Source organism: Pithys albifrons, unplaced genomic scaffold (assembly GCF_047495875.1).
Source record: "Pithys albifrons albifrons isolate INPA30051 unplaced genomic scaffold, PitAlb_v1 scaffold_46, whole genome shotgun sequence".
Lineage (NCBI taxonomy): Eukaryota > Metazoa > Chordata > Aves > Passeriformes > Thamnophilidae > Pithys > Pithys albifrons.
Window position 1 is genome coordinate 110,037 of NW_027286061.1, and position 22,916 is coordinate 132,952.

Below are 22,916 nucleotides of genomic sequence, written 5' to 3' on the forward strand. Positions count from 1 at the left end.
TGGAGGGGGGGGAAGTGACAAACGAAGGTTGGAGAAAGTGTCTTTGCTGTATCTCCCATACATGGGCTCAGTACTTGCACTGTCTTTAATATCTCAGTGGTCTGCAATAGACAGGCTTTTGGGTGTAAATTTACTGTTCATCCATTGCCCTTCAGGTTGGACTCCATGACAGAAATGCACAAGGCTCATCGGCAGCAATGTGAGAAACATCAGCAAAGCCGAGAGGACTCTGCCAAGGCAATGAAAGATTAGAAGAGTCTTTGGGGGTACTGGTGAACAGCATAAGTTTTTGCAGGAAATGCGACGGAATGTCCAAGACTTGCTTGAGTGTTTCAGAGAAAAGGTAAGGATGCAAAAACATTCATCTCTTTAAAAAAAAGAGTCTCGTAGTACCTGCCAAAGAGCACATTTTCCTCTGTTTTCAAACCCTGAGAACATACTACTCTTCTAAAGGTTTGGTCATTCGAGGGTTGAAAAGAACTTCTCATCATGCTGAGCTGGTTGTCAGAAACTTCACAGTGTACGAGGTCAGTGACTTTAGATTGCCTAAAAACTTGCAGATTTTCTGTCTAGAGGACTTTGGTAGATACTCTGGCATTTCAAGTTTACTCAGATGCTGCTTTTTACTTTTGTTGGATGTCAGGTTAGCAAAAATAAGGGCTGAACTATGATCTTGTTAGTTTCTGGAATGTTTTGTGTACACAGTGACAGACTTTTGTCTTCTGTATTATTATAGACTTCCTTCTGCCAGGCGTCACTTGGTATTACTCTGCTCTGAGGGAGAAGAGTTGTAAAAGTAAAGTGGCTGTTCAGAGACACCCAGACTTGAAAATATCCTTCTTTCATGTGTATGTCCAACTCAAAAACATAATTAGTTTTTTCTCAAGATTTTCACAACGGTTGGATTACTTACTTTGTGGTAAATATTGTAGGAGCTCCTGAATATATTACCCATTTCTGTATTTATATATATATATATATTAGGCACACACAGGAGCTGTGGAATTCAGCTGGCAGTACATGGGCTGTTTCTCTGTTGTCTTCTGACTTGAATACAGTAGCACAGTAGCTTCTAAATATAGAACCTGTCGGAATGACCAAGCACTTTAAGCTGCTGTTTGCCCAGCTCGGTGGGTGTGGGAGGGGAACAGAAAAGCATTCTGGGTGTTAATGGGGTACATATTAATTGTCCAGTGTCCCTGGAACTGGGAGAGACCAGTCTGCAGTCCTGTAAAGTGAAGACTGTGTTGTGAACAAACCTGGGAAGTGTGAACCAGTTAGTTCATCCAAGTGATTGATTAGTGTGACTAATTAGTTGCCATTGATTGTTCACTGAGGAAGCCACACTCCTGAGTCTGACAGATTTTGTATAACCAGGAAAACATATTATTAAGAAGTTGTGTAACAATTTCAGTTCGGTTTGAAGGAGGGTTTTTGGCCTACCTAGCTCCACTAGTAAATAAATCAATCCCAGCCATTTGACAGCAAATTAACGAGCCTGGTTGTTAAATTAGCAGCAGCTACAGTTGCTTTCCTACAACATACCCTTGCTTTGCTGGTAGTTGGTTTTTAAGGATTCTACACTTGGAAACTTCCTCACCCTCCCTGTACCTCACCTGGCATTCCAGTCCGTTGAACTTGTAAGATGTGACTTCTGTCATCTCCTGCTTTTTAGGGGCATTCACAGAGTTTTGCTGTTTCAGGAGGAGGCTGTTGCTGTATTTGTCTGCACAGTGAGCTGCAAAAGCAGGAGCTGATGGGTCAGTCCAGCTGGAGCATTTCATTTATTGTGACATTATTTGGCCAGATAATGTTTGGAATTCAGTGCTTTCAGCACGACAAAGGTACCATCAGATTCAGAACCAGCAGCCCACGGGACACCACAAGGTTTTCTAAAATGGAGGTGGGAGGAGGAGGGAAAAATCAAGTAATCATTGTCAGTTTTTATTTCAATGGGATGCAGTAGGATGGTGAATTGTTGTTGTCTTTTGAGCGTAGAGCTGAATTGCCTTCAGCTGTTTGGCAAAACCTGTGCCCCTGACTGCTTCATATTTAGTGTTGCTGTTATTATTTCTAATAATGTTGTCACGACCTGCTCCTGGGAAGGGGACGGGGGTAACCGAGTTTGTTTTTAGTCATTGCCTTTGGGGTGGATTAAAGTGAAACGACACCATATGATCGGTGTTTATTTTAACAATTCCGTATAGTGTGACATAGAAAATAACCTTAGTGGGGGGGAAAAGATGCACAGGGGGAAGAAAGACAGGAGAAGGGTCCAGAACAGCAGGGAAAAGAAGAGGTGAGAGAAGGTGAGAATGGAAAGGTTACACAGTCACCGCCCGGGGATCCAGCGTTGCATCTCAACGGTCCTGCGGTCGGCGGGGTCGAAGAACAGAACCCAAATTCCCAAAATCACCAGTCCATTTTCTACCCTCAGCATGCCCTCTGCACCTCCCTCCGAGGCAGGGGGTTGTTTTCTGCGACCCCCCAGATTCGCCGGAGGGCAGGGCAAGGGCTCTTCTTGCCTCTTCAGCCCTGGAGGAAGGGATGGCCCCAACTGCCCATCAGGGGTATTATGCAAAAGTCAAAAGCCTGCAAAGTTTCTTAGAATGCATAAATCATTAACCGTCAGTCTGACAGCACCCAGCCATGTCTGCATTCAATAACAATTTTTCTTTGTCGTTCTCGGTGAAGCTTCATTGAGGGCGGTGATTTTTATATAGTGGACAGGGAGACAGAAGAGGAAAGGAAAGGAAGGGAAGCCCCCCGTGCACGGGATTCCCCCCCTTAAGGAAAACAATTTTATTTCTCTGCTCCGTGAGTGGTACTGGGGGGGCATTAAAGGATTTCAGTAGTTACAATTAAATTTCTTAACATTAATAACACAAATGAACATTAAAAAGTTACAAACATACAGAAATGCTGGAAATTATGCACACGTGACATTAATAAGGTTACAAACACACAAATACTTGCAAAATTATACATTAAAACATAGAGTTACTTGGGAGACAAATGCTTGAAGTTATCAGAAAGCATTGAGTTACTTGGGAGCTGGTGAAAGGCTTTCTTATATTCTCCTTTAGGCCTACGTTTAGTTCTATTTGTTAAATTTAACCAAATGTGGTAGGCATTGTTTTTTAAGGCAAAGACAAATGCATGTAATGCATATTTGTTTGATTCCAAATATGCCTAAATACTTGTACTAACTCCCAGGTTACATTTGGTTGAGTTTCTCAATTGAGAGAGTTATTCCAAAAGGACAAAATAAACTTGCATGTATCTTACACAATTTTACTAGCAAGTTGTTCATATGAAACAAGCAATTTTGGGAGTAGGGGAACACAAACACAATGTTTGTGGTAGGTTTTTACATATTGAAATTTGCTAGGATCAGAACATTTTCAAGACGAAGCACATGCAAACAACCCAAAAGAAAAATAACCAGCATAACTTTTCTGTCTTGTTGTTACTTCATGTTCTCATAGAACAATGAGAACCAATCATAGCAGCTGTAGAAAGTTTTATCGGTTTCATGTAGTTTTATGTGGTTTCATTTCTTCGTCTGGCAGGTTTCTGTAAAAAAGGAACACATCTGGCCCACTGTGGACTGGTTAAACAGGTTTGTGGTGGGGCTGAGGGGACCACAGTGTTGGACTCCTGGGGACAACTGGCTCCAGGGGGTGATTGATGCTATTCAGTTTCTGATTCACGGTCCTTACAGCTGTATTTTGACTATGTTCTCTGAATGGCCTTGCTTAAATTCTTTTAGTTCTTCAGAGGGATACAGGGGTTTGTTAACATCAACCGGTCTGGGGTATTCCAAATTGATGTAATTCACAGTTTTTCATTGCAAGCTTTTAATTTTTTATTTCCTCATTTTGTAATGTTGAAGCAACAGATTTATTTCCTTTTTCCCCCCGAACTGCTTCACGTTCATCAGTCGACTGTGGGAGTTCTTTTCCTAATTGCTCCTGTAATTCCTTTATCTGCACCTTAAAAGGGCTCGAGCACTGCAGGGATGGCCCCAACTGCCCATCAGGGGTATAATGCAAAAGTCAAAAGCCCGCAAAGTTTCTTAGAATGCATAAATCATTAACCGTTTCAGTCTCTGACACCCCTGCACCTTCATGCCCTGTGGAACTCTGGCTGGCAATATCCCAGTCTCCCTCCTAGTCTGCATTACCCAGTTACCAGGTGGGGAGCAAGGGAAAAGCAGACATTGCTGCAGCCCAGTATCCTGGCCCATGTTCGTTCTGCAGCCTGCATGTTGTGCTTACATGAGCTGCCACCAGGACAAACAGTTCAGGTACCTTTTGACTCCTGCTCTCTTCTTTTTTTTTTTTCAGAAGTGTTTTCTTAACTACTAAGAGAAATTTTTTAAAAGGGAGTTTTCTGTCACCTCTGCTCTGATTGGAGAGGGAGGGAAGTGTAAGTCCTCTTCAGAGGGAATCCAGAGTATTTAATTAATTTGTTAATTTATTATGATTTACTTCATTAATCAAACCAGGGAAAATCTGAAATATATCCTCATTAAATTTAAAACCGTTTCTGCACATTGTCCCTTCTGCCTTGTCATTTCTCAGTGAGTTTCCAGGCTGACAAAACAAAACTCAGGTTAGTTAGAGACATGGTACAGAATTCTCAAGTCTAACTGTGTTCCCTCCTGACTGTTGCTGGTCCTGGTAAGCACTTTGTTAAGTTAGAAAAAATACAAGGTGCTCATAAAGAGATGTTTTGAATCCAGAAAGTATAATTTTGTAGTTCTGCACAATTGAACTGTAATTCCCACTTGTACCCTGATCTCTGGGGTTTTCTTTTTGGTGTAAGTACAAGTTAAAATCTGTGGGGCAACAACTGTGAAAACAATCAGGTTTCTGCTATTTTAGGTTTTCATTCTATCGGTGACTGTGGGCTAAGAGAGTGAATTGGTTCATCTGGTTGAGTGTTTTAGAGTTTGTTTTGTGAGTGTATGATCCTTGCATACATGTTGCTTCTTGTATGTGTTGACTCAAATCTCTTTTTAGGTATCGAACTCAAATTCTCTTATTAGGGCAAGTGTCGAGATTTTGAAACAATGTTGTGGTTTGAATCCTTTGCTGTTTTACGGCTGTGAAGAGCAGGAGCAAGTGAAAGATGAAGCTGATATTTCACTGTTGCCTACCATTGTAGAGCGAGTTGTTCTTCCTAAATTAACAGGTATAGGTTTGGAAAATGGTGGGGAAGGGGTTGTGGAATCTCGTGCTTGTTTGTGCTTTCAGATTTTACTGTTTTGTAAATAAATGAATGATCAATACCTGTATTTGAGTATGTTCAAGGGGGGGTAATTCTTTACTCTCTTACAGTGATTTCAGAAAATATCTGGGATCCTTTTTCTACCACACAGACATGTAGAGTGGTGGCAATTGTACAGAAACCAGTAGATGGATACCCCTCAGTGGTGAATGCAGAAAACAAAAACACACAAGTGAGTTGGGTTTTTACATAAGTTAAGGAATTTGAATATATTTTTACTATACTTAATGCTGGAAAACAGAGGAAGAAAGAGAAGTTTTCAGTTTATTTGATGCTCGGCAGCTTGGTTGTGAACAGTCAAGTATGGTGATAGATTAGGAGAAGGAACTCAGTGAAACCTCCCCAAAATAGATACTGGAGATAAAAAGATACACCAAATGTAAGACTTGTTGGTCTCCAGTTTTGCTTTAAGGGTCTGCTACAAATACTGTGTTTTCTTTCTTAAGATCTCTGCAATCTTTTCAAATGCAGTGCCTGGAAATTGGGTAGTTTTACTTTGCCTTCTGTGAGTGCAGCAACTGATGTTAAGAGTTCAGGCTTTAAGGGAACCTGTCAAAGTTCAGATGTTTTCATTATTACAGGCTTCTTCCTTTAAGACTGGATGTGTGCTTAAATATGTGTGCCCTTACTGTTGGGCTCACAAATGTTCTTTATTGTTTTAAAAATCAATTTCCGATTTTTAACTACTAAGCAGTGCCTTGGACATCTAAAAATAAAATGATGTTTCAGATGCTTTTGAAGGCATTATTGCTAAGAATGAGGAGAACACTAGATGCTGATGTATTCATGCCCTTCTATCCAAAAAAGTAAGTTTACTTTCAACTATGGTGTTAGATTTTCCTTAGCAAGTTGCTGCCTTCTGTCCACAGTTAACAGGGTTTTTCCCAGTGTGGTTCAGTGCCTGGATACAGGACATCTTTTTGTTACCCTCCTGGTAGAATTTAGCAAAGACAAGAAGGATGGAAGGGAGTATTTATGGAAATGAATTGTGTGCTGGAAACCAGCAAATTGCAGACAGAGATGTGGTCTTGGTTGCTCATTAAGAAATCTCTTTACTTTGCAGCATCTTAGAAAACAAGAACTCTGGTCCATATTTGTTTTTCCAACGTCAGTTTTGGTCCTCTGGTAAGGTGAGTAAATACATCTGGTAAATGGTCTGAGACAGTGTAGCAATAAAATACTTCTCAAATTTGTGGAAAAGGGTAGATGGAAGCTGCTGTAATCTCTAAATGAGGATCCTTAGTCTTTGGTAATGCACTGTGAGGGAGACTGTATTCTGAATAGGTTTGCAAGATATTTTAAAATATTAAATATTTTTTAAATGTTTGATGTGTTTGATCAACTTTCTGGTTTCAGTAAGTCTTGAAATGCCTATTTTCAGTTATTAGGAAACTTTCTCCAGTGGTATGGGATCCTTTCAAATCAAACTCTCCAGGAGCTGTGCATAGATGGGCTGCTGAACAGGCACATTCTTATGGCTTTTCAAAACTCAGAGTATGGAGAGGACAGCATGAAGAAGGCTCAAAGTGTAAGTAAAATCAAACAATGTTTAAAATCACAGATTGCAATTAAAGGAAAATGTGGTTAAAACTTGAAGTTGCCTGTGCAATCTCGGGTTTGGTATTTCAAAAGTTGTAGTGTCAGTGAAAAAGAGATTTTGTATTTTTTAACACACAAACTAAAGAAAGAAACTTCTCTGGCTTATACCTGTATTTCGTGTAGGTATTTTGTGGGTTTACACTGCTTGGATTTCGGATACTTTTTTGGTAGTTCTCTCATTTTTTCACTCAGTTGGGTCTTGTCACCTCAATCTCAGCTGGCAGATTTCCCCAATCATGTTACATAGTTTGTAAGAATTTTCTTACATTGTATTTAACTTTCTTTTCCTGTTCTGCCTGGGTAATTGCTTGCTTTCCTAACAGTGGTTCAGTAATCTAAGAGGAGACAAGACTATTTCCCAGCTAGAAAACTCCTGTAGATACCTTGCTCACCTGGCTGATACAATTTACAGACACAGCATTGGTTGCTCTGATGTAGAGAAGAGAAATGCAAGGTAATTACCTTGAGTTAAAGCAATTGCAGTTCTTGTCATTTGTTTTATTTTGCCTGTACATGCAAACATGAGTAACTGTCTCCATCCTGTGGAGTGTCTTTGGAAACTTCTTTAAAAGGAGACTTCCAAAATGTTACCGTGTGGTACATGGGGATATATTTAAAGTGTCTGGACACAGCACCTCCTGGAAATACTGAAACACTGATGATACCTGTTGTACCACTGCTCAGTGTCACAGACTCTTAAGGGGGTTTGTAAAATGGAAGGAGAGGGACTTTTTATATGGGCAGATCATGTCCACTCAAGGGGCAATGGTTCTAAACTGCAAGAGGAGATATTTAGGTTGGATTTTAGGGAGACATTCTTCCCTGTGAGGGTGGTGAGGCACTGGCACAGGTTGCCCAGGGAAGCTGTGGCTGCCCCATCCTTTTAAGTGTCCAAGGTCAGGTTGGATGGGGCTCGAAGCAACCTGGGCTATGGAAGGTGTCCCTTCCAAACAAAACCACCTTTTATTCTGCCAAATTTTGCAGCTACTGCATGTGGACTATTTCACCCTGTGAGCCCTGCTGATTCCTGCATAATGGCTTCTGAATTGCAAACTGTCTTTCCTATACAGTACAAACCTTCTGATTTCATTTACACAAGCAGCTGGATGAACTTTTTGGCCTTAGATCCAAGAGTCACTTTGCTTGAGTCCCATAATGAGCTTAATTAGAAGTTCAGATTAGACACATCACTGCTGGCCTGTAATGGTTTGGCAACAGCAACAGCACAGGAATAAAGAATCTTCCAGTCTTGTTATACTCTTGTGTATCAGTGTAGCAATTTGTGTGTGAAGTTCACTGAAATTTTTGAACTCTCTCTTTTGGTAGTCTGTGTCTAGGTTTGAAAGAACCTTTTTTACCAGGTGTAAGTACAAACTTGGTAAAAGTTTGTATTGGGAGAGAAACATGCAGTTAGCCTTATTTTCATGGGAAGTTCTAATTTAATTTCTGTCTTCTGTCCTGCCTTTTCCCAGCATGAAACAAATCTGCTGCTGTTGCCCTAATTAAGCAACTCTAATAAATCTGAGGCAGGAATATTTATGATATGGCTTTCATGATGTAGCCTTCTGTTGGGATATTAATCCATGTCATTGATTGTTCTACCCCTTTACTGACTTCTCCTCCCTCCTTTTAGGGAGCACATCCAGCAGGTCATAAAGCTCCTGGCGAGTACCCGAGCCCTGGATCACGCCGTGACAGTTGCAAATGATCACAATGTGAAAGAGGTAAAGATTTTAATAGAGGGAAAAGAGACTTTTCCCACAACTCATTTTGAGCTTTAAAACCATTCCTGATGTGTAATTTATGTACATATGTAAAGTTTCTTAAACTGTATAGTATTGATCTTTGTTTCAATATGAAGTGCATTCTTACAGACAGCACCCTGAAAAATAAAAATCATTGACTTCATTTAAAACAAAAATGGAATCCCAAGATTTTCATCTTTCCAGAAGCCACCTTTTTCTCCAAGTTTCTCAAAATCTTGTTTACAAGAATACTTTGTGCCCATGATCAGTAGTCCTGTACTGCTGTTAATTGCTCCATGGTTACATGGCATGTGTATAATATACTTTGTGTAATACACTGTATGCATTTATTTATAACATCATGTTGCTTTCACACTGGGTATAAAGATGTATTGTTGCATTAAGCTTTTCATTTTCTAAAAATTACTTATTTTGACAATAAAATGATCGTACTGTTGGTCAAAGGAACTGGTAAAACATTCAACTGTGTGAAAATTGTGAGCTCAAGAGCACACACATTGGAATGGAACCTGACCTTTAAGAAGCAGCTGGGCTGCACTCCAAGTGGAGCAGGTAAAAAGTGGTTTGCATTCAGAATATCAACTCAGAAGACTGTTTTTCAAAAGGGAACTCCAAACTCAATGCTGAATTATTTTAATACAGTCAAAGAATGAGAACTTGTGCTGATGGTGCACGTGTAGACGGCAGCACTTCCTGAAGTCCAGACACGTGTAAGTTGCTCAAATCCACTTTGTGTCCCATTTTGGGGTGGGGGGGTTGTGGTGGTTTTCAGGGTTTTGTTGGTTGGTTTTCTAATGTAATCCATGGAACCTGCTTCTTCAGATTAGTGTGGCTAAAGATGTCAAGAAGAATGAAGGTGAAAAAAGCTTGGAAGTATTTATATTTTAGTAAATATTCAAATGTTACACTTCCCACTAAATACCATATAAGAATGTTCTTTTAAAAAAACAAGGATCAAAGGTAAATGTAAAGAAACAAGAAAACATTTTTTAAAAATCTGTTGATTTATATCAGAACAGTAGTGACTTGGTCTTGGGGTCCAAGGCATGGGGCAGCTGTAACAGCCTTGGGTTAAGAACTATTTCCGTTTGTGCCCTAATTATTTTTAGGGGAACTGTTGCAATTTGCATAATGAGTGCCATTTATGCTCATGTGATGGTTTAAATGAGGATGTAAAAACATCCCATTTGTAACATGCACAGTTCCTTTGGACAGCGGACAGTGTTTTTTCTGAACTCTTGGGATTGATGGAGTACGCTCAGAAATGCCTGCTCTGAAAAGTTGTTTCAATAAACTCATCTGGTGAAGGAGTTGTTGGGGCTGCAACTCGGGAAGCTTTGTTCCTTTAGGAAGGGAGCAAAGGCAATTCCGTGGGTGCCGGCCGACTTTCCACATGTCAGCCCAAAAAGCTGCTGGTGCTGGCAGCAAACAGTCTGTGTGGGGGAGGTAAAGGCCGGGCGGCTCCTGCCTGGCACTGCTTGTGGCAGCAATTCATGGGGATGTTCTATTCTGAAGGTCGCGTTTGAATTTTGGAGGTGGGCTCCAGGAAGAAAATGACTTTATTTTTATTTGGAAATGTCAAAACCAGGATTTTGCTGAAGCTAAAGCAACGAGACCAAGGTAGGAATAGAGTTTTGGGGGAATTTCGGAGCTTTCCTGCCATTCCATTTGGTTTTGGGAAGTTTCATAGCCCGGAGGAGAGGCAGGGATGATGAGTGCCAGGTGTACAGAGGCTCACAAAAGAACTCGTTAGTTTTTAAGCACTGGGCAAAGACCTCAATGTGCGTTCATTGTTCATTGTCTTATCTCAGAAGTTCTTAAGCACCTTTGGAGTTTTAGCAAAACAACGTAAACCCTTGGTAAAAAGCCCTGTCTTTTGTCAGAAGAGGGATGAAGGCATTAAAGCCAGACAAAAACAGTCGTTTGCCGCTTGGTCCCTGGGCGTGGTACCTCCAGTTCTCTGTATAGTTCTGTGTAACTTGTGAAGTGTTGTGTCTCCTGTCTTTGTCCTGGCAGAATGGGGGAAAGAGGTCTCCTTGTGTATGACTAATAGCCTAAAGCTTTTGAGATATTTTCGTAAGACAGGACTGAATGCACTTCGAATAAAGTGGTAGGTCTGCAAAAGTATCTTCTGGTGGATAAAACTTTAAAATTTTCTAGTTGTGAAACGTGTTGTTTCATTTTACCTTACACAGCTGTCGTCGCAGAGGAAGTGTTCACATATATTATTCTTAAATAATTTAACACATAAGTAGTCACAGTATGTAAAAGAGTAAGTATTCTTGAAGACATGAGAAAGTCAGCAAGCTGAGAAGCATTTAAGACACTTACACGGATCCTTTACCCGAGTTAGCCCTGGATAACATTTCAGTAGTAGCTGTCGTCCAAAGAAAATGCAGTAAAATACAAGCCAGTCGTGTTTGGAAGTGAGGTACGTTTGTGTTGGTTTGTGCGGGTCCCTGAGAGGGAGATGTGGGCCCTGTGTGTCACTGCGGGCTCTGGGGGGGTCTCTCACAGGACAGGGGGTGCCCGATCCTCAAATAGCCCTGGGAATAGCCCTGGGAATGTCACCTCCGTGTCCCTGGGCAGGGCTTGTGGAGAGCTGGGGTTTGGGGAGGGTCCTGCGGGGTGGGGATGTGACTTTTGGGGTGTTTGGGGACACCCAGGCACGGTTCGGGAAGTGGGTCCTAATGGAGGGGGTGTTGGATTTGGGGGCGTCCCAGGATTGGGTTTTGGGTGATCTGTGGCGTGCCCCCAAACAATATGTGGGATGCCCAGATCCGTGGGGTGCCCAGCACAGTCTATGGGGTGCCCACTGGAGTTATAGGATGCCCAGACCATTAAGGTGCCCAGAATGCCCATGGGGTGTCTTATTATTTATGAGGTGCCCATTAGAGTTTTGGGGTTACCCCAAACCATATATGGGGTGCCCAGACCCTTGGGGTGCCCCAGCACATCCTGTGGGGTGCCTGAGAGAGTTGTGGGGTGCCTGTTTGAGTTATGGGGTTCCCAGCACTATGGAGTGACCATTTGAGTTACAGGGTGCCCAGACCCACGGGGTACCCCAGAAAATTTATGGGTGAGTATGGAGGGGACCCCATGGGGGGTCTGCGGGGGAACCCCACGGGTTTGTATGGGGGGGAACACTGCGGAGAAGTCTGTGGGGACTTCATGGATGGGAGAGGACGACACTTAAAGGGGCTGTGGGGAAAAACGCACGGTGGGACTGTGATTTAAAGAAAATCTAGATATTAATGGTAAAGCAAAATTTTATTACAGCTTGCCCATGGCTGGAGTCACGCAGGGAGCTCATACCTAAACAAAGTACGTGTCTACCGTGTACAAAAATGGGGTGATTTTTATACAGGTGGTTTCAAATATCTATTACAGACAGTTATTGGTTTAACACAGATTTTCTAATATAAGAATTTTATAGAAGATAATTTAAACAAAAGCTGTTCGGACTGCCCATTTACCCAGGTTTCTGCCCTCCTGCTGTGTTGACGAGGTGTTAACAGCCTTCTCTTACCAGCTCTTTATTCAAGCAAGCCAACTGAATCCAATTCCAATCCACCTAATTCCCTTCCATCCAAACCCTTTCTACCCCACCCATTCGACCCCATCCCATCCCAATCCCATCCCACCCCATCTCATTCGACCCCACCCCACCCCATTCCATCCTATCCCAAGCCCATCCCCATTGTCCCAGCCCCACTATCCCAATCCCACTGTCCCCCGGCTGCACGGGCAGTCGGTCCCTGTGCCGCGCTCGCGCTGCCAGCGCCTGGCCGGGGGGTCCCGCGCCTTCCCCCGCATCCACATCCTCTCCCGCGCCCGGAGCCGCACCGCGGTGAGTGCGGACAGGGGACGGGACCGGGGACAGGGGCGGGACGGGGGGACAGGGGAAGAGAGAGGGGCAGTGGGTGCGATAGAGGGGACAGAGGAGATACAGGGGGTGAGAGTGGCTGGTGGGACAGAGAGGACGGGGGGACGGAAAAGTGTGATAGAGGGGAACACGGTACGGGAGGTGCAGGGGATGAAAGGCGGGAAGAGGGGGAGAGACGGGTAGAAGAGGTACGGGGGGAAGGGAAGGACGAAACACGGATGGGGGGAGACAAAGGGGTAGGATAGAGAGGCGACTGGGAGGACACGGGGGGATAGGATGAAACAGGGGTGGATAACTTAGGGGGCAGGGGGGACAGAGAGGAGAGAGGACAGAGGGACAAGGAAGGAAAGGAAAAACGGGGGGACAGGAAGGACAGGTAAATAGAGGGGAAAGGAGTAGATGGAGGAAAAGAAAATGTCCTGGGAAGGGACTAGGGATGTCCTGGGCGAGGGAAGAGTGGAGTAATGCACGGCCCTGCGGGGAGAGGGGTGTCCTGGGGAAACCGGGGTACTGAGGTTAAGGCGATCTTGGAATATGAGGACTCCTGGGAACAGGGATCATCCTGGGGACAGAAGTCACCTCAGGGCCACGGAACAGTGTGGGGGAGTAGGGACCCCTTTTGGTGTTGGACACTGGGGACAGGGGAAACGGAAGACAGGGGGCTCTCCTGGACACTAAGCAATGTGTGTGTGGCTTCTCTGGTGCTGGGGGCTCTCCAGGGACCCTCAGATGTGTGTGTGGACTCTCTGGAAAAAAAGGCATCCACTTTGCCCCAACCCCGGTGCCCCCCCGTTCCGTTCCCCCCTTGCCCCGCTATCCCAGCAGTTCTCCCCTTTCCCCCCGTCTCCCCGATCCCAGCAGTGCCCCCCAGTGCCCCTGCAGGAGCTGTGCCTGGTGCCCGATCGCTTCTGTAGGGGCTGGAGAAGGACACGGGGATGGTACTGCCCCCGGGAAGCCACTTCGGGCACCGGGGGGCACCCACCTGGGGTACGGAGGGCACCCAATGTAGGGTACGGGGTACGAGGGGCAGCCAAATGTGGGCACAGGGTGTGGGGGGATACCCACCTGGAGTACGGGAGCATCAAAATGTTTGAGTATGGGGTGCTGGGGGGCCACCCAAATTATGGGGTCCCGTTGGGGTAAGAGGTTTTCGCAGATGTGATCCAAGGTCCCCTTGGTTGTGGATCCCGGCTTGGCGCTGCCCACGGGGGGGCCGGGTGCCGGTGCCAGATCTCCCCTGCTCGGGGCAACCGCGGGGCTGGCAGGGGCCATGGCCATCCCGTACCCTCTGGATGAATCCCGAGGCTGGGCGCTGGATGTGGCCGTGCCCCGGAGGGAGTTGCGGGACGCGCGGGGCCGCTGCCGCCCCACCGTGCTGTGCGTGGTCAACCCCGGGGACCCCACGGGTGGGTATGAGGGGGAAACTTGCGAGGTAACCCCATGGGAACGTATGGGGGACACTCCACGGGTGAGTACGGAGGAGACCCCATGGGGGTGTCTGCGGGGGAACCCCACGGGTTGGTATGGGAGGGGGAACACTGTGGAGAAGTCTGTGGGGACTTCGTGCATGGGAGAGGACGACACTTAAAGGGGCTGTGGGGAAAAACGCACGGTGGGACTGGGGCTCTGTGGGAGTCCATGACAGGACACGGGGTGCCCCCTGGGTTCCGCCGGCTCTGTGGGGGTCCCTGAGGGGGCAGAGGTGCCCTGTGGATCGAAGGGACAAGGCAGGTGCCTCTTGTGTCACTGCGGGCTCTGTGGGGGTCCCTGAAAGGACAGGAGTGCCCCGTGTGTCACTGAGGGCTCTGTGGGGGTCCCTGAGGAGACAGGGGTGCCCCGTGTGTCTCTGTGGGTGTCCCCGAGGGGACAGGGATGCCCCGTGTGTCACTGCGGGCTCTGTGGGGGTCCCTGAGGGGACAGGGGTGCCCCGTGTGTCTCTGTGGGTGTCCCTGAGGGGACAGGGATGCCCCGTGTGTCACTGCGGGCTCTGTGGGGGTCCCTGAGGAGACAGGGGTGCCCCGTGTGTCTCTATGGGGGTCCCTGAGGGGACAGGGGTGCCCCGTGTGTCACTGCGGGCTCTGTGGGGGTCCCTGAGGGGACAGGGGTGCCCCGTGTGTCACTGCGGGCTCTGTGGGTGTCCCTGAGGGGACAGGGGTGCCCCGTTTGTCACTGCGGGCTCTGTGGGTGTCCCTGAGGGGACAGGGATGCCCCGTGTGTCTCTATGGGGGTCCCTGAGGGGACAGGGGTGCCCCGTGTGTCACTGCGGGCTCTGTGGGGGTCCCTGAGGGGACAGGGGTGCCCCGTGTGTCACTGCGGGCTCTGTGGGGGTCCCTCAGGGGACAGGCAGGTGTCCGGTGTGTCGCAGGCGCCCCCTGGTGGTCACCGAGAGGCCGCAGGAGCCCCCAGCGGGACGCGGCGCCGGGCGGGGCCGCTCTGTTGCAGCTGGTCCCATTTTCCCGCCCGCCCGGGGGGCGGTCCCGCCGCTCCCCTCAGCCCCGCAGTCCCGCCCACCCGTGAGGGGCTCAAAAAAAGGGTTTGGAGTCGCCTCAGGTCGGATTTTTGGCATTTTCAGGAGGGAGAGTGCGTTCGGGAGCAGCATGAGAGGCAGTACGGCACAGAGGCAGAGGGTCTGTCGGTAGAGATGCTGGGGAACACCAGAGGAGACAGAGAACTTCGTACAGGTAAAGCTGAGGGAACTTCGCAGCTACAAATACAGGATGTCTTGAGGTAAAACGCCAAGAACAGACTGACGATCTTTGAGGGAAAAACTGAATAGAGCACACTTTGAGGTGAATTATGAGATGTCTTGAGGGGTTTTGAAGAAGGTGCCCTGAAGGGTCCCTGAGGAGCCAGGGGGGTCCCCGGGGGTCCGTGATGGTGCCCTGAGGGAGGCAGGGCGGCCCCGCTGGGACAGCTGAGCCTCCTTTCCCGCCTCAGGCAGGGCGGGGCCGCCGTTCTCGCAGCCCTCAGACAGGTCCCTGAGGCGGCCGCAGGTGAAAGGCGCTTTGAAAAGGTGGATAAAAACTTGTGAAGTCTGTCTGGGGGAGATTGTGGGCTGTTGGACACAAAAGCTGAGTGAGGAGCATTTTGGGGGGGTGAAACACGGGTCGCTGTGCGTGTCCCTGAGTGGGAGGTGGGTGTCCCCTGCATACCCCTAAGAATCTGTGAGGGGAAAAAGGGTACCCTGAGGGGTAAACAGGCGTCTCCTGTTTGGGCCCCGCGCCCGGAGCTGCCGGGGTGAGAGGAGACAGGGGAGGGACTGTGAAGGAGACAGGGAGAGAGAGGGGCACAGCGAGTGTGATAGAGGGGACAGGAGGGACGGGGAAGTGCGACAGAGGGGACAGGGAATGAGAGGAAAAAAGAGGGACACAGGGTAAGGGGTGGGACACTAAAAGGAGCGGGGGCGTGCCCCGTGTGTTCCTGGGGCTCTGTGGGGGTCCATGACAGGACACGGGGTGTCCCCTGGGTTCTGCCGGCTCTGTGGTGGTCCCTGAGGGGGCAGGGGTGCCCTGTGGATCGAAGGGACAAGGCAGGTGCCTCTTGTGTCACTGCGGGCTCTGTGGGTGTCCCTGAGGGGACAGGGGTGCCCCGTGTGTCACTGCGGGCTCTGTGGGTGTCCCTGAGGGGACAGGGGTGCCCCGTGTGTCACTGCGGGCTCTGTGGGTGTCCCTGAGGGGACAGGGGTGCCCCGTGTGTCACTGCGGGCTCTGTGGGTGTCCCTGAGGGGACAGGGGTGCCCCGTGTGTCACTGCGGGCTCTGTGGGTGTCCCTGAGGGGACAGGGGTGCCCCGTGTGTCACTGCGGGCTCTGTGGGTGTCCCTGAGGGGACAGGGGTGCCCCGTGTGTCACTGCGGGCTCTGTGGGTGTCCCTGAGGGGACAGGGGTGCCCCGTGTGTCACTGCGGGCTCTGTGGGTGTCCCTGAGGGGACAGGGGTGCCCCGTGTGTCACTGCGGGCTCTGTGGGTGTCCCTGAGGGGACAGGGGTGCCCCGTGTGTCACTGCGGGCTCTGTGGGTGTCCCTGAGGGGACAGGGATGCCCCGTGTGTCACTGCGGGCTCTCTGGGGGTCCCTGAGGGGACAGGCAGGTGTCCGGTGTGTCGCAGGCGCCCCCTGGTGGTCACCGAGAGGCCGCAGGAGCCCCCAGCGGGACGCGGCGCCGGGCGGGGCCGCTCTGTTGCAGCTGGTCCCATTTTCCCGCCCGCCCGGGGGGTGGTCCCGCCGCTCCCCTCAGCCCCGCAGTCCCGCCCACCCGTGAGGGGCTCAAAAAAAGGGTTTGGAGTCGCCTCAGGTCGGATTTTTGGCATTTTCAGGAGGGAGAGTGCGTTCGGGAGCAGCGTGAGAGGCAGTACGGCACAGAGGCAGAGGGTCTGTCGGTAGAGATGCTGGGGAACGCCAGAGGAGACAGAGAACTTCGTACAGGTAAAGCTGAGGGAACTTCGCAGTTTCAAATACAGGATGTCTTGAGGTAAAACGCCAAGAACAGACTGACGATCTTTGAGGGAAAAACTGAATAGAGCACATTTTGAGGTGAATTATGAGATGTCTTGACAATAACAGAGGGGTTTTGAAGAAGGTGCCCTGAAGGGTCCCTGAGGAGCCAGGGGGGTCCCCGGGGGTCCGTGATGGTGCCCTGAGGGAGGCAGGGCAGCCCCGCTGGGCCAGCTGAGCCTCCTTTCCCGCCTCAGGCAGGGCGGGGCCGCCGTTCCCGCAGCCCTCAGACAGGTCCCTGAGGCGGCCGCAGGTGAAAGGCGCTTTGAAAAGGTGGATAAAAACTTGTGAAGTCTGTCTGGGGGAGGTTGTGGGCTGTTGGACACAAAAGCTGAGTGAGGAGCATTTTGGGGGGGTGAAACACGGGTCGCTGTGCGTGTCCCTGAGTAGGAGGTGGGTGTCCCCTGCATACCCCTAAGAATCTGTGAGGGGAAAAAGGGTACCCTGAGGGGTAAACAGGCGTCTCCTGTGTCCCTGAGGGGTGTGAGGGACACAGTGAGAAAAAGGTGCCCTGAAAGGTTCCCCAGGGTAGATGTTGTGCAGTTGGAAGGGTAAAAAGTTTTGAACTTCGGCATTAGACTAAAGCAGGCTGTTTCACTGGGGTTATTGAGAGGGTCAACCATGAGCTAATCTACAGGTATCAGTTTTGGGAGAAGTATGAGGTAAATGTCAGGGACAAAATAAACACATTAGAGGGATGTTAGCATGGGGTGATCATTTTTGGGGGAAAATCAGAAGAACTTTAAGGAAACACATAGGCAGCATTTTTGTAGCAGAGAACTTATGAGCAGGCAAGAAGATTAAAGTATTAAAAAGAAAGAGGGTGTTACTTGGCTCTGCTGAATTAGCATTCATGTAGTTGATTTCGTTGTACAAAGTAAAACTACAGGTTGGGTAAAAAAAGATTTTTATGAAAGAAAATTATAATCAAAAAAGTACTCGATGACTCCAGATAAGCGAAAACGTCACAAAAATAACTGCTAAGAGAAAATTTTTACTTTTATCAGCAAAGGCATTTATTGACAACGTTGGAGGCAAGGCAGTTCATGCTGGGCAAAAACTTGCCTAGCTTGTTTATGGAAAATAAGCTTTTTTATAGTCTTAAGTCTATAGTGAACACCTTCTAATTTCCATATTAATGACTAGGCAGAGTCTTGGGCTGAGCTTTCTTTTGGCTTCGAATTTGGGTTGGGGTCTCCTGACTTCATCCCTCGGGGTGGTCTTGACGCGTCTTCATCACTGCTGGACTTTTGCCTTTCTTTGTTCGATGACAACATGGGTCTGTAAAACTCGTAAAACCTTGGCTGTAACTCTACAAAATCCTGGCTCTTTACCACCTCATCCTATAGAGATGTCTAGGTTAGTGGAATGTGTGACTCCTAACCTTGGTACACTGGGCTCCTGACAATTTGTACTTGAACATGGTGGCTCTAGGACTTCATGCTGTTCAGTGGCCTTGCTGTGCAAACAACACTTTGCAGAGCAGAAATAGAAATTTCACAAAACTAGGGGCTTTTGGTCTCTTTTCTCTTTCAGTCCCCCCAGTGTTTCAAAGTATACAAAGTCTTTTGTTCAGTTTCAGTACTATTGGGGTTTAATATACATGTGTATTGCTGGTATCACTTACAATTTTTGTCTTTATTGCTTTATTTGCACTATAGCTACACACTGAGCAGTGCTAGCAAGAGTATTGCTGTTGCTGTAGTTATGACTGGGGGTACCAGGGACTTAAATAGCTTATGAGGCAGTGGGCAAATAGCTTATAAAAATGCTTTACCAGTGGTGGGTTTTTACTCGTTTAACTTTGGTTGAGACAGTTTCAATGCTTTCAGTATCATGTTTAATTTGCTTTAGCATGTGCTGAGGTTTTCTTAAGTGCCCCAGCATTTCTTTAAACAGGTGAATATCTGTGCTAGTTCTGCAATTCAGGTGTATCATGACACAACGTATAATCACACAAAATTCTAACATGTACACAGCTATAGCTCACATAAAATACATACACTGCTAAAATACTGAATAAAGTCTTGAGACTGTGGCTATTTCAAAACAAAAGTTTGTGTTAAAGTCATAATAGTTGCCAAAAGTTCAGCAATTTGTGTCGAGTGAAATTTGAGGGTTGTTGGTCTTACGGGTTCTGAGGTTTATTTTTTTCTTAGGAGTTTTCAAGGGGGGTTTTCTTTTATCCAGACTGCTGGGAACAGGGTTAGCAACATTTGAAACAGTCTATTTCATCTTTCTTGTAGTGGGTCTCCTGAAAAATTCTTAACATACACAATCACTAAAGGTACATAAATACAGTTTGCTAACACATAATGTTATTTTATTTAATAGAATTTTAATAAATTTTCTTGATTGGTTAATTTTGCACAGGAATGTTTCTGGTCACTTAGGAAAGAGATCCGTGAAAACTAAAAGGTAACAGAAATCTCCCCCCCCGTTAGGAAATTAAAAGTCAATTTGCTGACTTTTACTTAATAGGCATCTTTTGTTTTGCTGCCGTGAGTGCCCCCAGAAACAGGACTTGGAGCCCAGTTAATGTAGGATAAGATCAAAAGGTACATTCTTTAATGGCCAGGCTTGGGGCTTTTAGGAATACATGATGACATCTTCGTGCTGCCCCCTTCTTCCTAGAACACTGATTTCCATGGGGTTTATAATATTGCCCACCCAATGCCCAGTTTACACATCTCTCAGTCCAGCCCCAGTCCCACCCCTGTGCCATCCCCCAGGATTTGGGGACTGGGGTCACTGGGACCCCCTGTTCTTCATCAGCTCTTTTTCCTCGGGCTTTGGAGTTTTTCCAGTGTTCTCAGACTCAAGGTTGTTGATTTATGTTTGGTCTTGTTTTGCAGACCTTTCTGATAGTTGTCAGCTCTTGTACCTCGAAGAGAGCCTAAATAGCTAAAAGAATTTGAGCTCCTGATCTGTGGTAGGGGTTGGGATGTATAAACAATGAACATGAGCTGTTACAAGTATGAACACTACATTTGCTACAGTTACAAATATTTCTAAAATCTATAAAAATGAAAAATCAGAAAACCCCTTTGGCATCAGTTTATTGCTCTTTGTTGTATTTTGGTTCTAGTATTTGGGTTATTTCTCAAAGATGTTTTCCATTGAAATGTAACTTGTTTTATTGTTGTGAACAGTTTTGGCTTTACTACTCAAGTTTTTAATTTTTAGTGTGTTTTTTTCATGCTCAGTTTTGCAAAGTGCTAAACTAACTTTGTATGTAGAAACTAATTAACTTTTTTGTTACTATTATAAATTTTGTATTTTTCTTTGAAATCTGACTTTTGATACAGTATCTGTTTACCAGGTTTTTGTTTGTTTCTGGAACTAGGGCTGCTATTTGCTTTTCATGGTTTTAGCAGCTTGTTTTGCTTTAGCATTGGCTTTTATGTCACTTACTTTTTGCACACTGGGTGTCCCCCACGCTCCTGGGGGGCTGTGGGGGCTACACGGACAGCGACAGGTGCCGTGAGGGCAGTGGGGGGGCTCGGCCGTGCCGTAGCTGTGCCCTTTCCCCGCCGCTCCCCTCAGCCCTGAGGCAGGGCAGGCGAAAGGTGCTTTGAAAAGCTCCGATAAAAGCTTGTAGAGTCGCCCTGGGGCTCATTTTGGGTTGTTAGAGACTAGGGAGTGTTGGACTACAGCATCAGAGCGCAGCAGGGTGTTTCGTGACAATTCTGAGGGAAAAGCTTATTGAACTGAGGCTTCATGAGGTAACTCAGCGGCCACAGAGTTTGATAAAGCTGAGAAAACTGCAAAAGGACACTTGAGATATTTGAAAGGAAAATCATTATGTAAAGTGTCAGGCCAGAAAGAAGATCTCTGAGAGAAAAATTGACTTACTGGGCTTTTCCTGAAACGGGAACATGTAAAAAAAAAAAGAGAGTGCCTATGGGGGACAAAAAAAACATTTTTCAGAGCAATCTGGCATAACTATTAGGGACAGAATAAACATCTTGGAGGGATATAAGCGTGGGGCCATCCTATTTAAAGACAAAATCAGAAGTACTTCAGGGAAGACATTGGTAGCATTTTCATAGCAGGCATCTGCAAGTTGGCAAGACAATTTAGGTAGGAGAAAGAATGGACATTTAAGCAGGCTGTGCTAAACTAGCATTCTGGATGTGTGCAGTTCTTTTAGTTGTAGAAACTAAACTTGCTGATGGGGTGAAGGAGACAGATTTTTCTGAAAAAAAAATTCACCATCCTAGGGAATGACTCCATAAATTAGGAATACTGTTTTACGTTCTTTCCAATCATGGAGTCAAAGTTTAACAAAGGATCTTGGACGTAATTTTCCTGTAAGAAGAGAAAAAGAATGGTAATAAGTACTTCATGCCGAGTCCAGCCACAGATTTTTCAAGCAGCAAACGGGTTAGAAGGCTGAAAAGGGAGGAAAACAAAAGAAAAGAGGATGAATCACATTAAAATTTTGGTGTGGGTTCAGGAGACAATATATAATGAAAACAAGTACTGCTCCAAGACTTAAATCCTTGTACAGGAGTAGAGGTTAATAGAGAGACCTCAGGGCTAACCCTCTTCTCTTTATCTTGCAGAAGCTGTCGAGAAACAGATGGAGATGGACATCGAGGAAAGAGTGCAGAGGAGGATCAGCAGCATCGAGGTCAAGGGGGAGCACAAGACAGGCCTTCTGGGCAAACAACTGGCCCTGCCGTCATCGGGACAGACACACATGTTGAAGTGCAGCAGGAACCTTCAGGGTGCCCCGCTGGCTTTCATTGGGCGACCCCCCCGTAAACAGGGCTGGGTCTTTCCTTTGGTGTTTTTGGCCTTTTGCCACGGTTCTCCTTTGGCTGCCCAGGGAGAGCAGGAAACACTGTAAGGAGAGTGAGAGAGCCCTTCTCCACATCCCAGGGGCAAATGGAGGTATCCTGACTGCAGGCCACCGTGTCAGCGGAGCAGGGCTTCTTTGTTTCCCTTGGTGCCTTAGTGCCTGGTGGCGGCTGCTGGCCACGGTGACCCCCCTGTAGCCTGGGCATGTCACAGCCTGTGTTCTTGTCCAGCCTTGAAGCCGCCCTGCGTAGTCAGGGGCTTGAGGTGTCTGGGCAGGCCAGGGCAAGTCTGAGGCCGTGTTCTCCCGCTGCTGGGCGTCAGGAATGGCTCGCCGCAGGTTGCTGCTCAGAGCTTGCTCCCTCTCCTGGGACGTTGCCCCTTTGTGTCTCTGTCTTGTCTTTGTCGGTGTGAGTGAGAGAGCGAGCGTGTCCCTTGGTCCCCCTAGAAAAGCAGGTAGCGTAGCTTAGGCTTCCCAGGAGGGAAAGAGGGGCTCTTTGTAGGAAGCTGTGGGGTGCCATCCGTACTGCACAGCAGCAGGTGGCCGCCTTAGACATGGCCTGGCTTGTGCAGAGGCCACGAGGGCCTGGCAATGTGGAGGGGCTTCACAGCTGCCAACGAGCAGAGGACATGACATGGCCCAGCTACAAAGCGTCAAAGTGGACGACAGGCGCCAGCAGCCACAAAAGGTGGCAAGGCAATAAAGAAAGCCGTGCCCTGTTTTCAGGGTGGGCTGGGGTTGAGAGATGTCCATTTTCCCATCGGGGGTGAAGAACGGGATTCTCACCCTCCTTCCTGGGTTGCCCTCTCTCTTCAAACAGCCAAAGAAGCACCGTTAGGGGGGAGGGTGCGGGTCTGGGTTCCCCCGAGGCGGAGAGAAGGAGCCTCCGCAGGCCTGTGGGCCCAGGGCCGCCCGTAAGTCTGGGCCAGTGCCCTGGAGTCCCGGGCACTTTGCAGACTAGCAGCGTCTCGAGCCCTCTGTAGTCAGAGGTGCAGCCTCGTTGGCCAGTGCTTTGCATGCCCAGCTTCCTTTGCCCAGAGGGCCTGGCTCCCAGCAGCAGACGGGGCGTCGCCGTGAC

The 22,916-nt window shown here is 47.6% G+C and overlaps 1 protein-coding gene across 9 annotated transcripts; it reads left to right on the forward strand.

The window, feature by feature from the left end:
• Positions 1-299: 299 nt before the first annotated feature.
• Positions 300-22,452, forward strand: LOC139685250 (PAX3- and PAX7-binding protein 1-like). Of its 9 annotated transcripts, XM_071581909.1 has the most exons (17): positions 3,824-4,309; positions 5,054-5,199; positions 5,346-5,467; positions 6,025-6,101; positions 6,359-6,425; positions 6,677-6,823; positions 7,218-7,348; positions 8,528-8,618; positions 9,105-9,212; positions 9,303-9,370; positions 10,176-10,280; positions 10,677-10,770; positions 10,856-10,932; positions 11,014-11,091; positions 11,940-11,984; positions 16,857-16,965; positions 21,603-22,452. In XM_071581909.1, the coding sequence occupies exons 1-9, from the start codon at positions 4,131-4,133 to the stop codon at positions 9,129-9,131; spliced, it is 987 nt and encodes a 328-aa protein (XP_071438010.1). In that variant the 5' UTR covers positions 3,824-4,130; the 3' UTR covers positions 9,132-9,212; positions 9,303-9,370; positions 10,176-10,280; positions 10,677-10,770; positions 10,856-10,932; positions 11,014-11,091; positions 11,940-11,984; positions 16,857-16,965; positions 21,603-22,452. The 9 variants fall into 9 exon arrangements, with proteins under 9 accessions (XP_071438009.1, XP_071438010.1, XP_071438011.1 ...); XM_071581910.1 differs by lacking the exon at positions 10,677-10,770 and having other exon boundaries at positions 10,856-11,091; XM_071581911.1 differs by lacking the exons at positions 10,677-10,770; positions 10,856-10,932; positions 11,014-11,091; positions 11,940-11,984.
• The last annotated feature ends 464 nt before the right edge of the window (positions 22,453-22,916 follow it).

What these genes read in the sequence shown, in the direction of transcription:
- LOC139685250 (XM_071581907.1), top strand. Translation starts at nt 4,131, where the DNA reads ATGCCCTGTGGAACTCTGGCTGGCAATATCCCAGTCTCCCTCCTAGTC. An exon ending in CACCAGGACAAACAGTTCAG is followed by an intron (nt 4,310 to 5,053) that starts GTACCTTTTGAC and finishes TTCTCTTATTAG; the next exon opens with GGCAAGTGTCGAGATTTTGA. An exon ending in ATGCCCTTCTATCCAAAAAA is followed by an intron (nt 6,102 to 6,358) that starts GTAAGTTTACTT and finishes TTTACTTTGCAG; the next exon opens with CATCTTAGAAAACAAGAACT.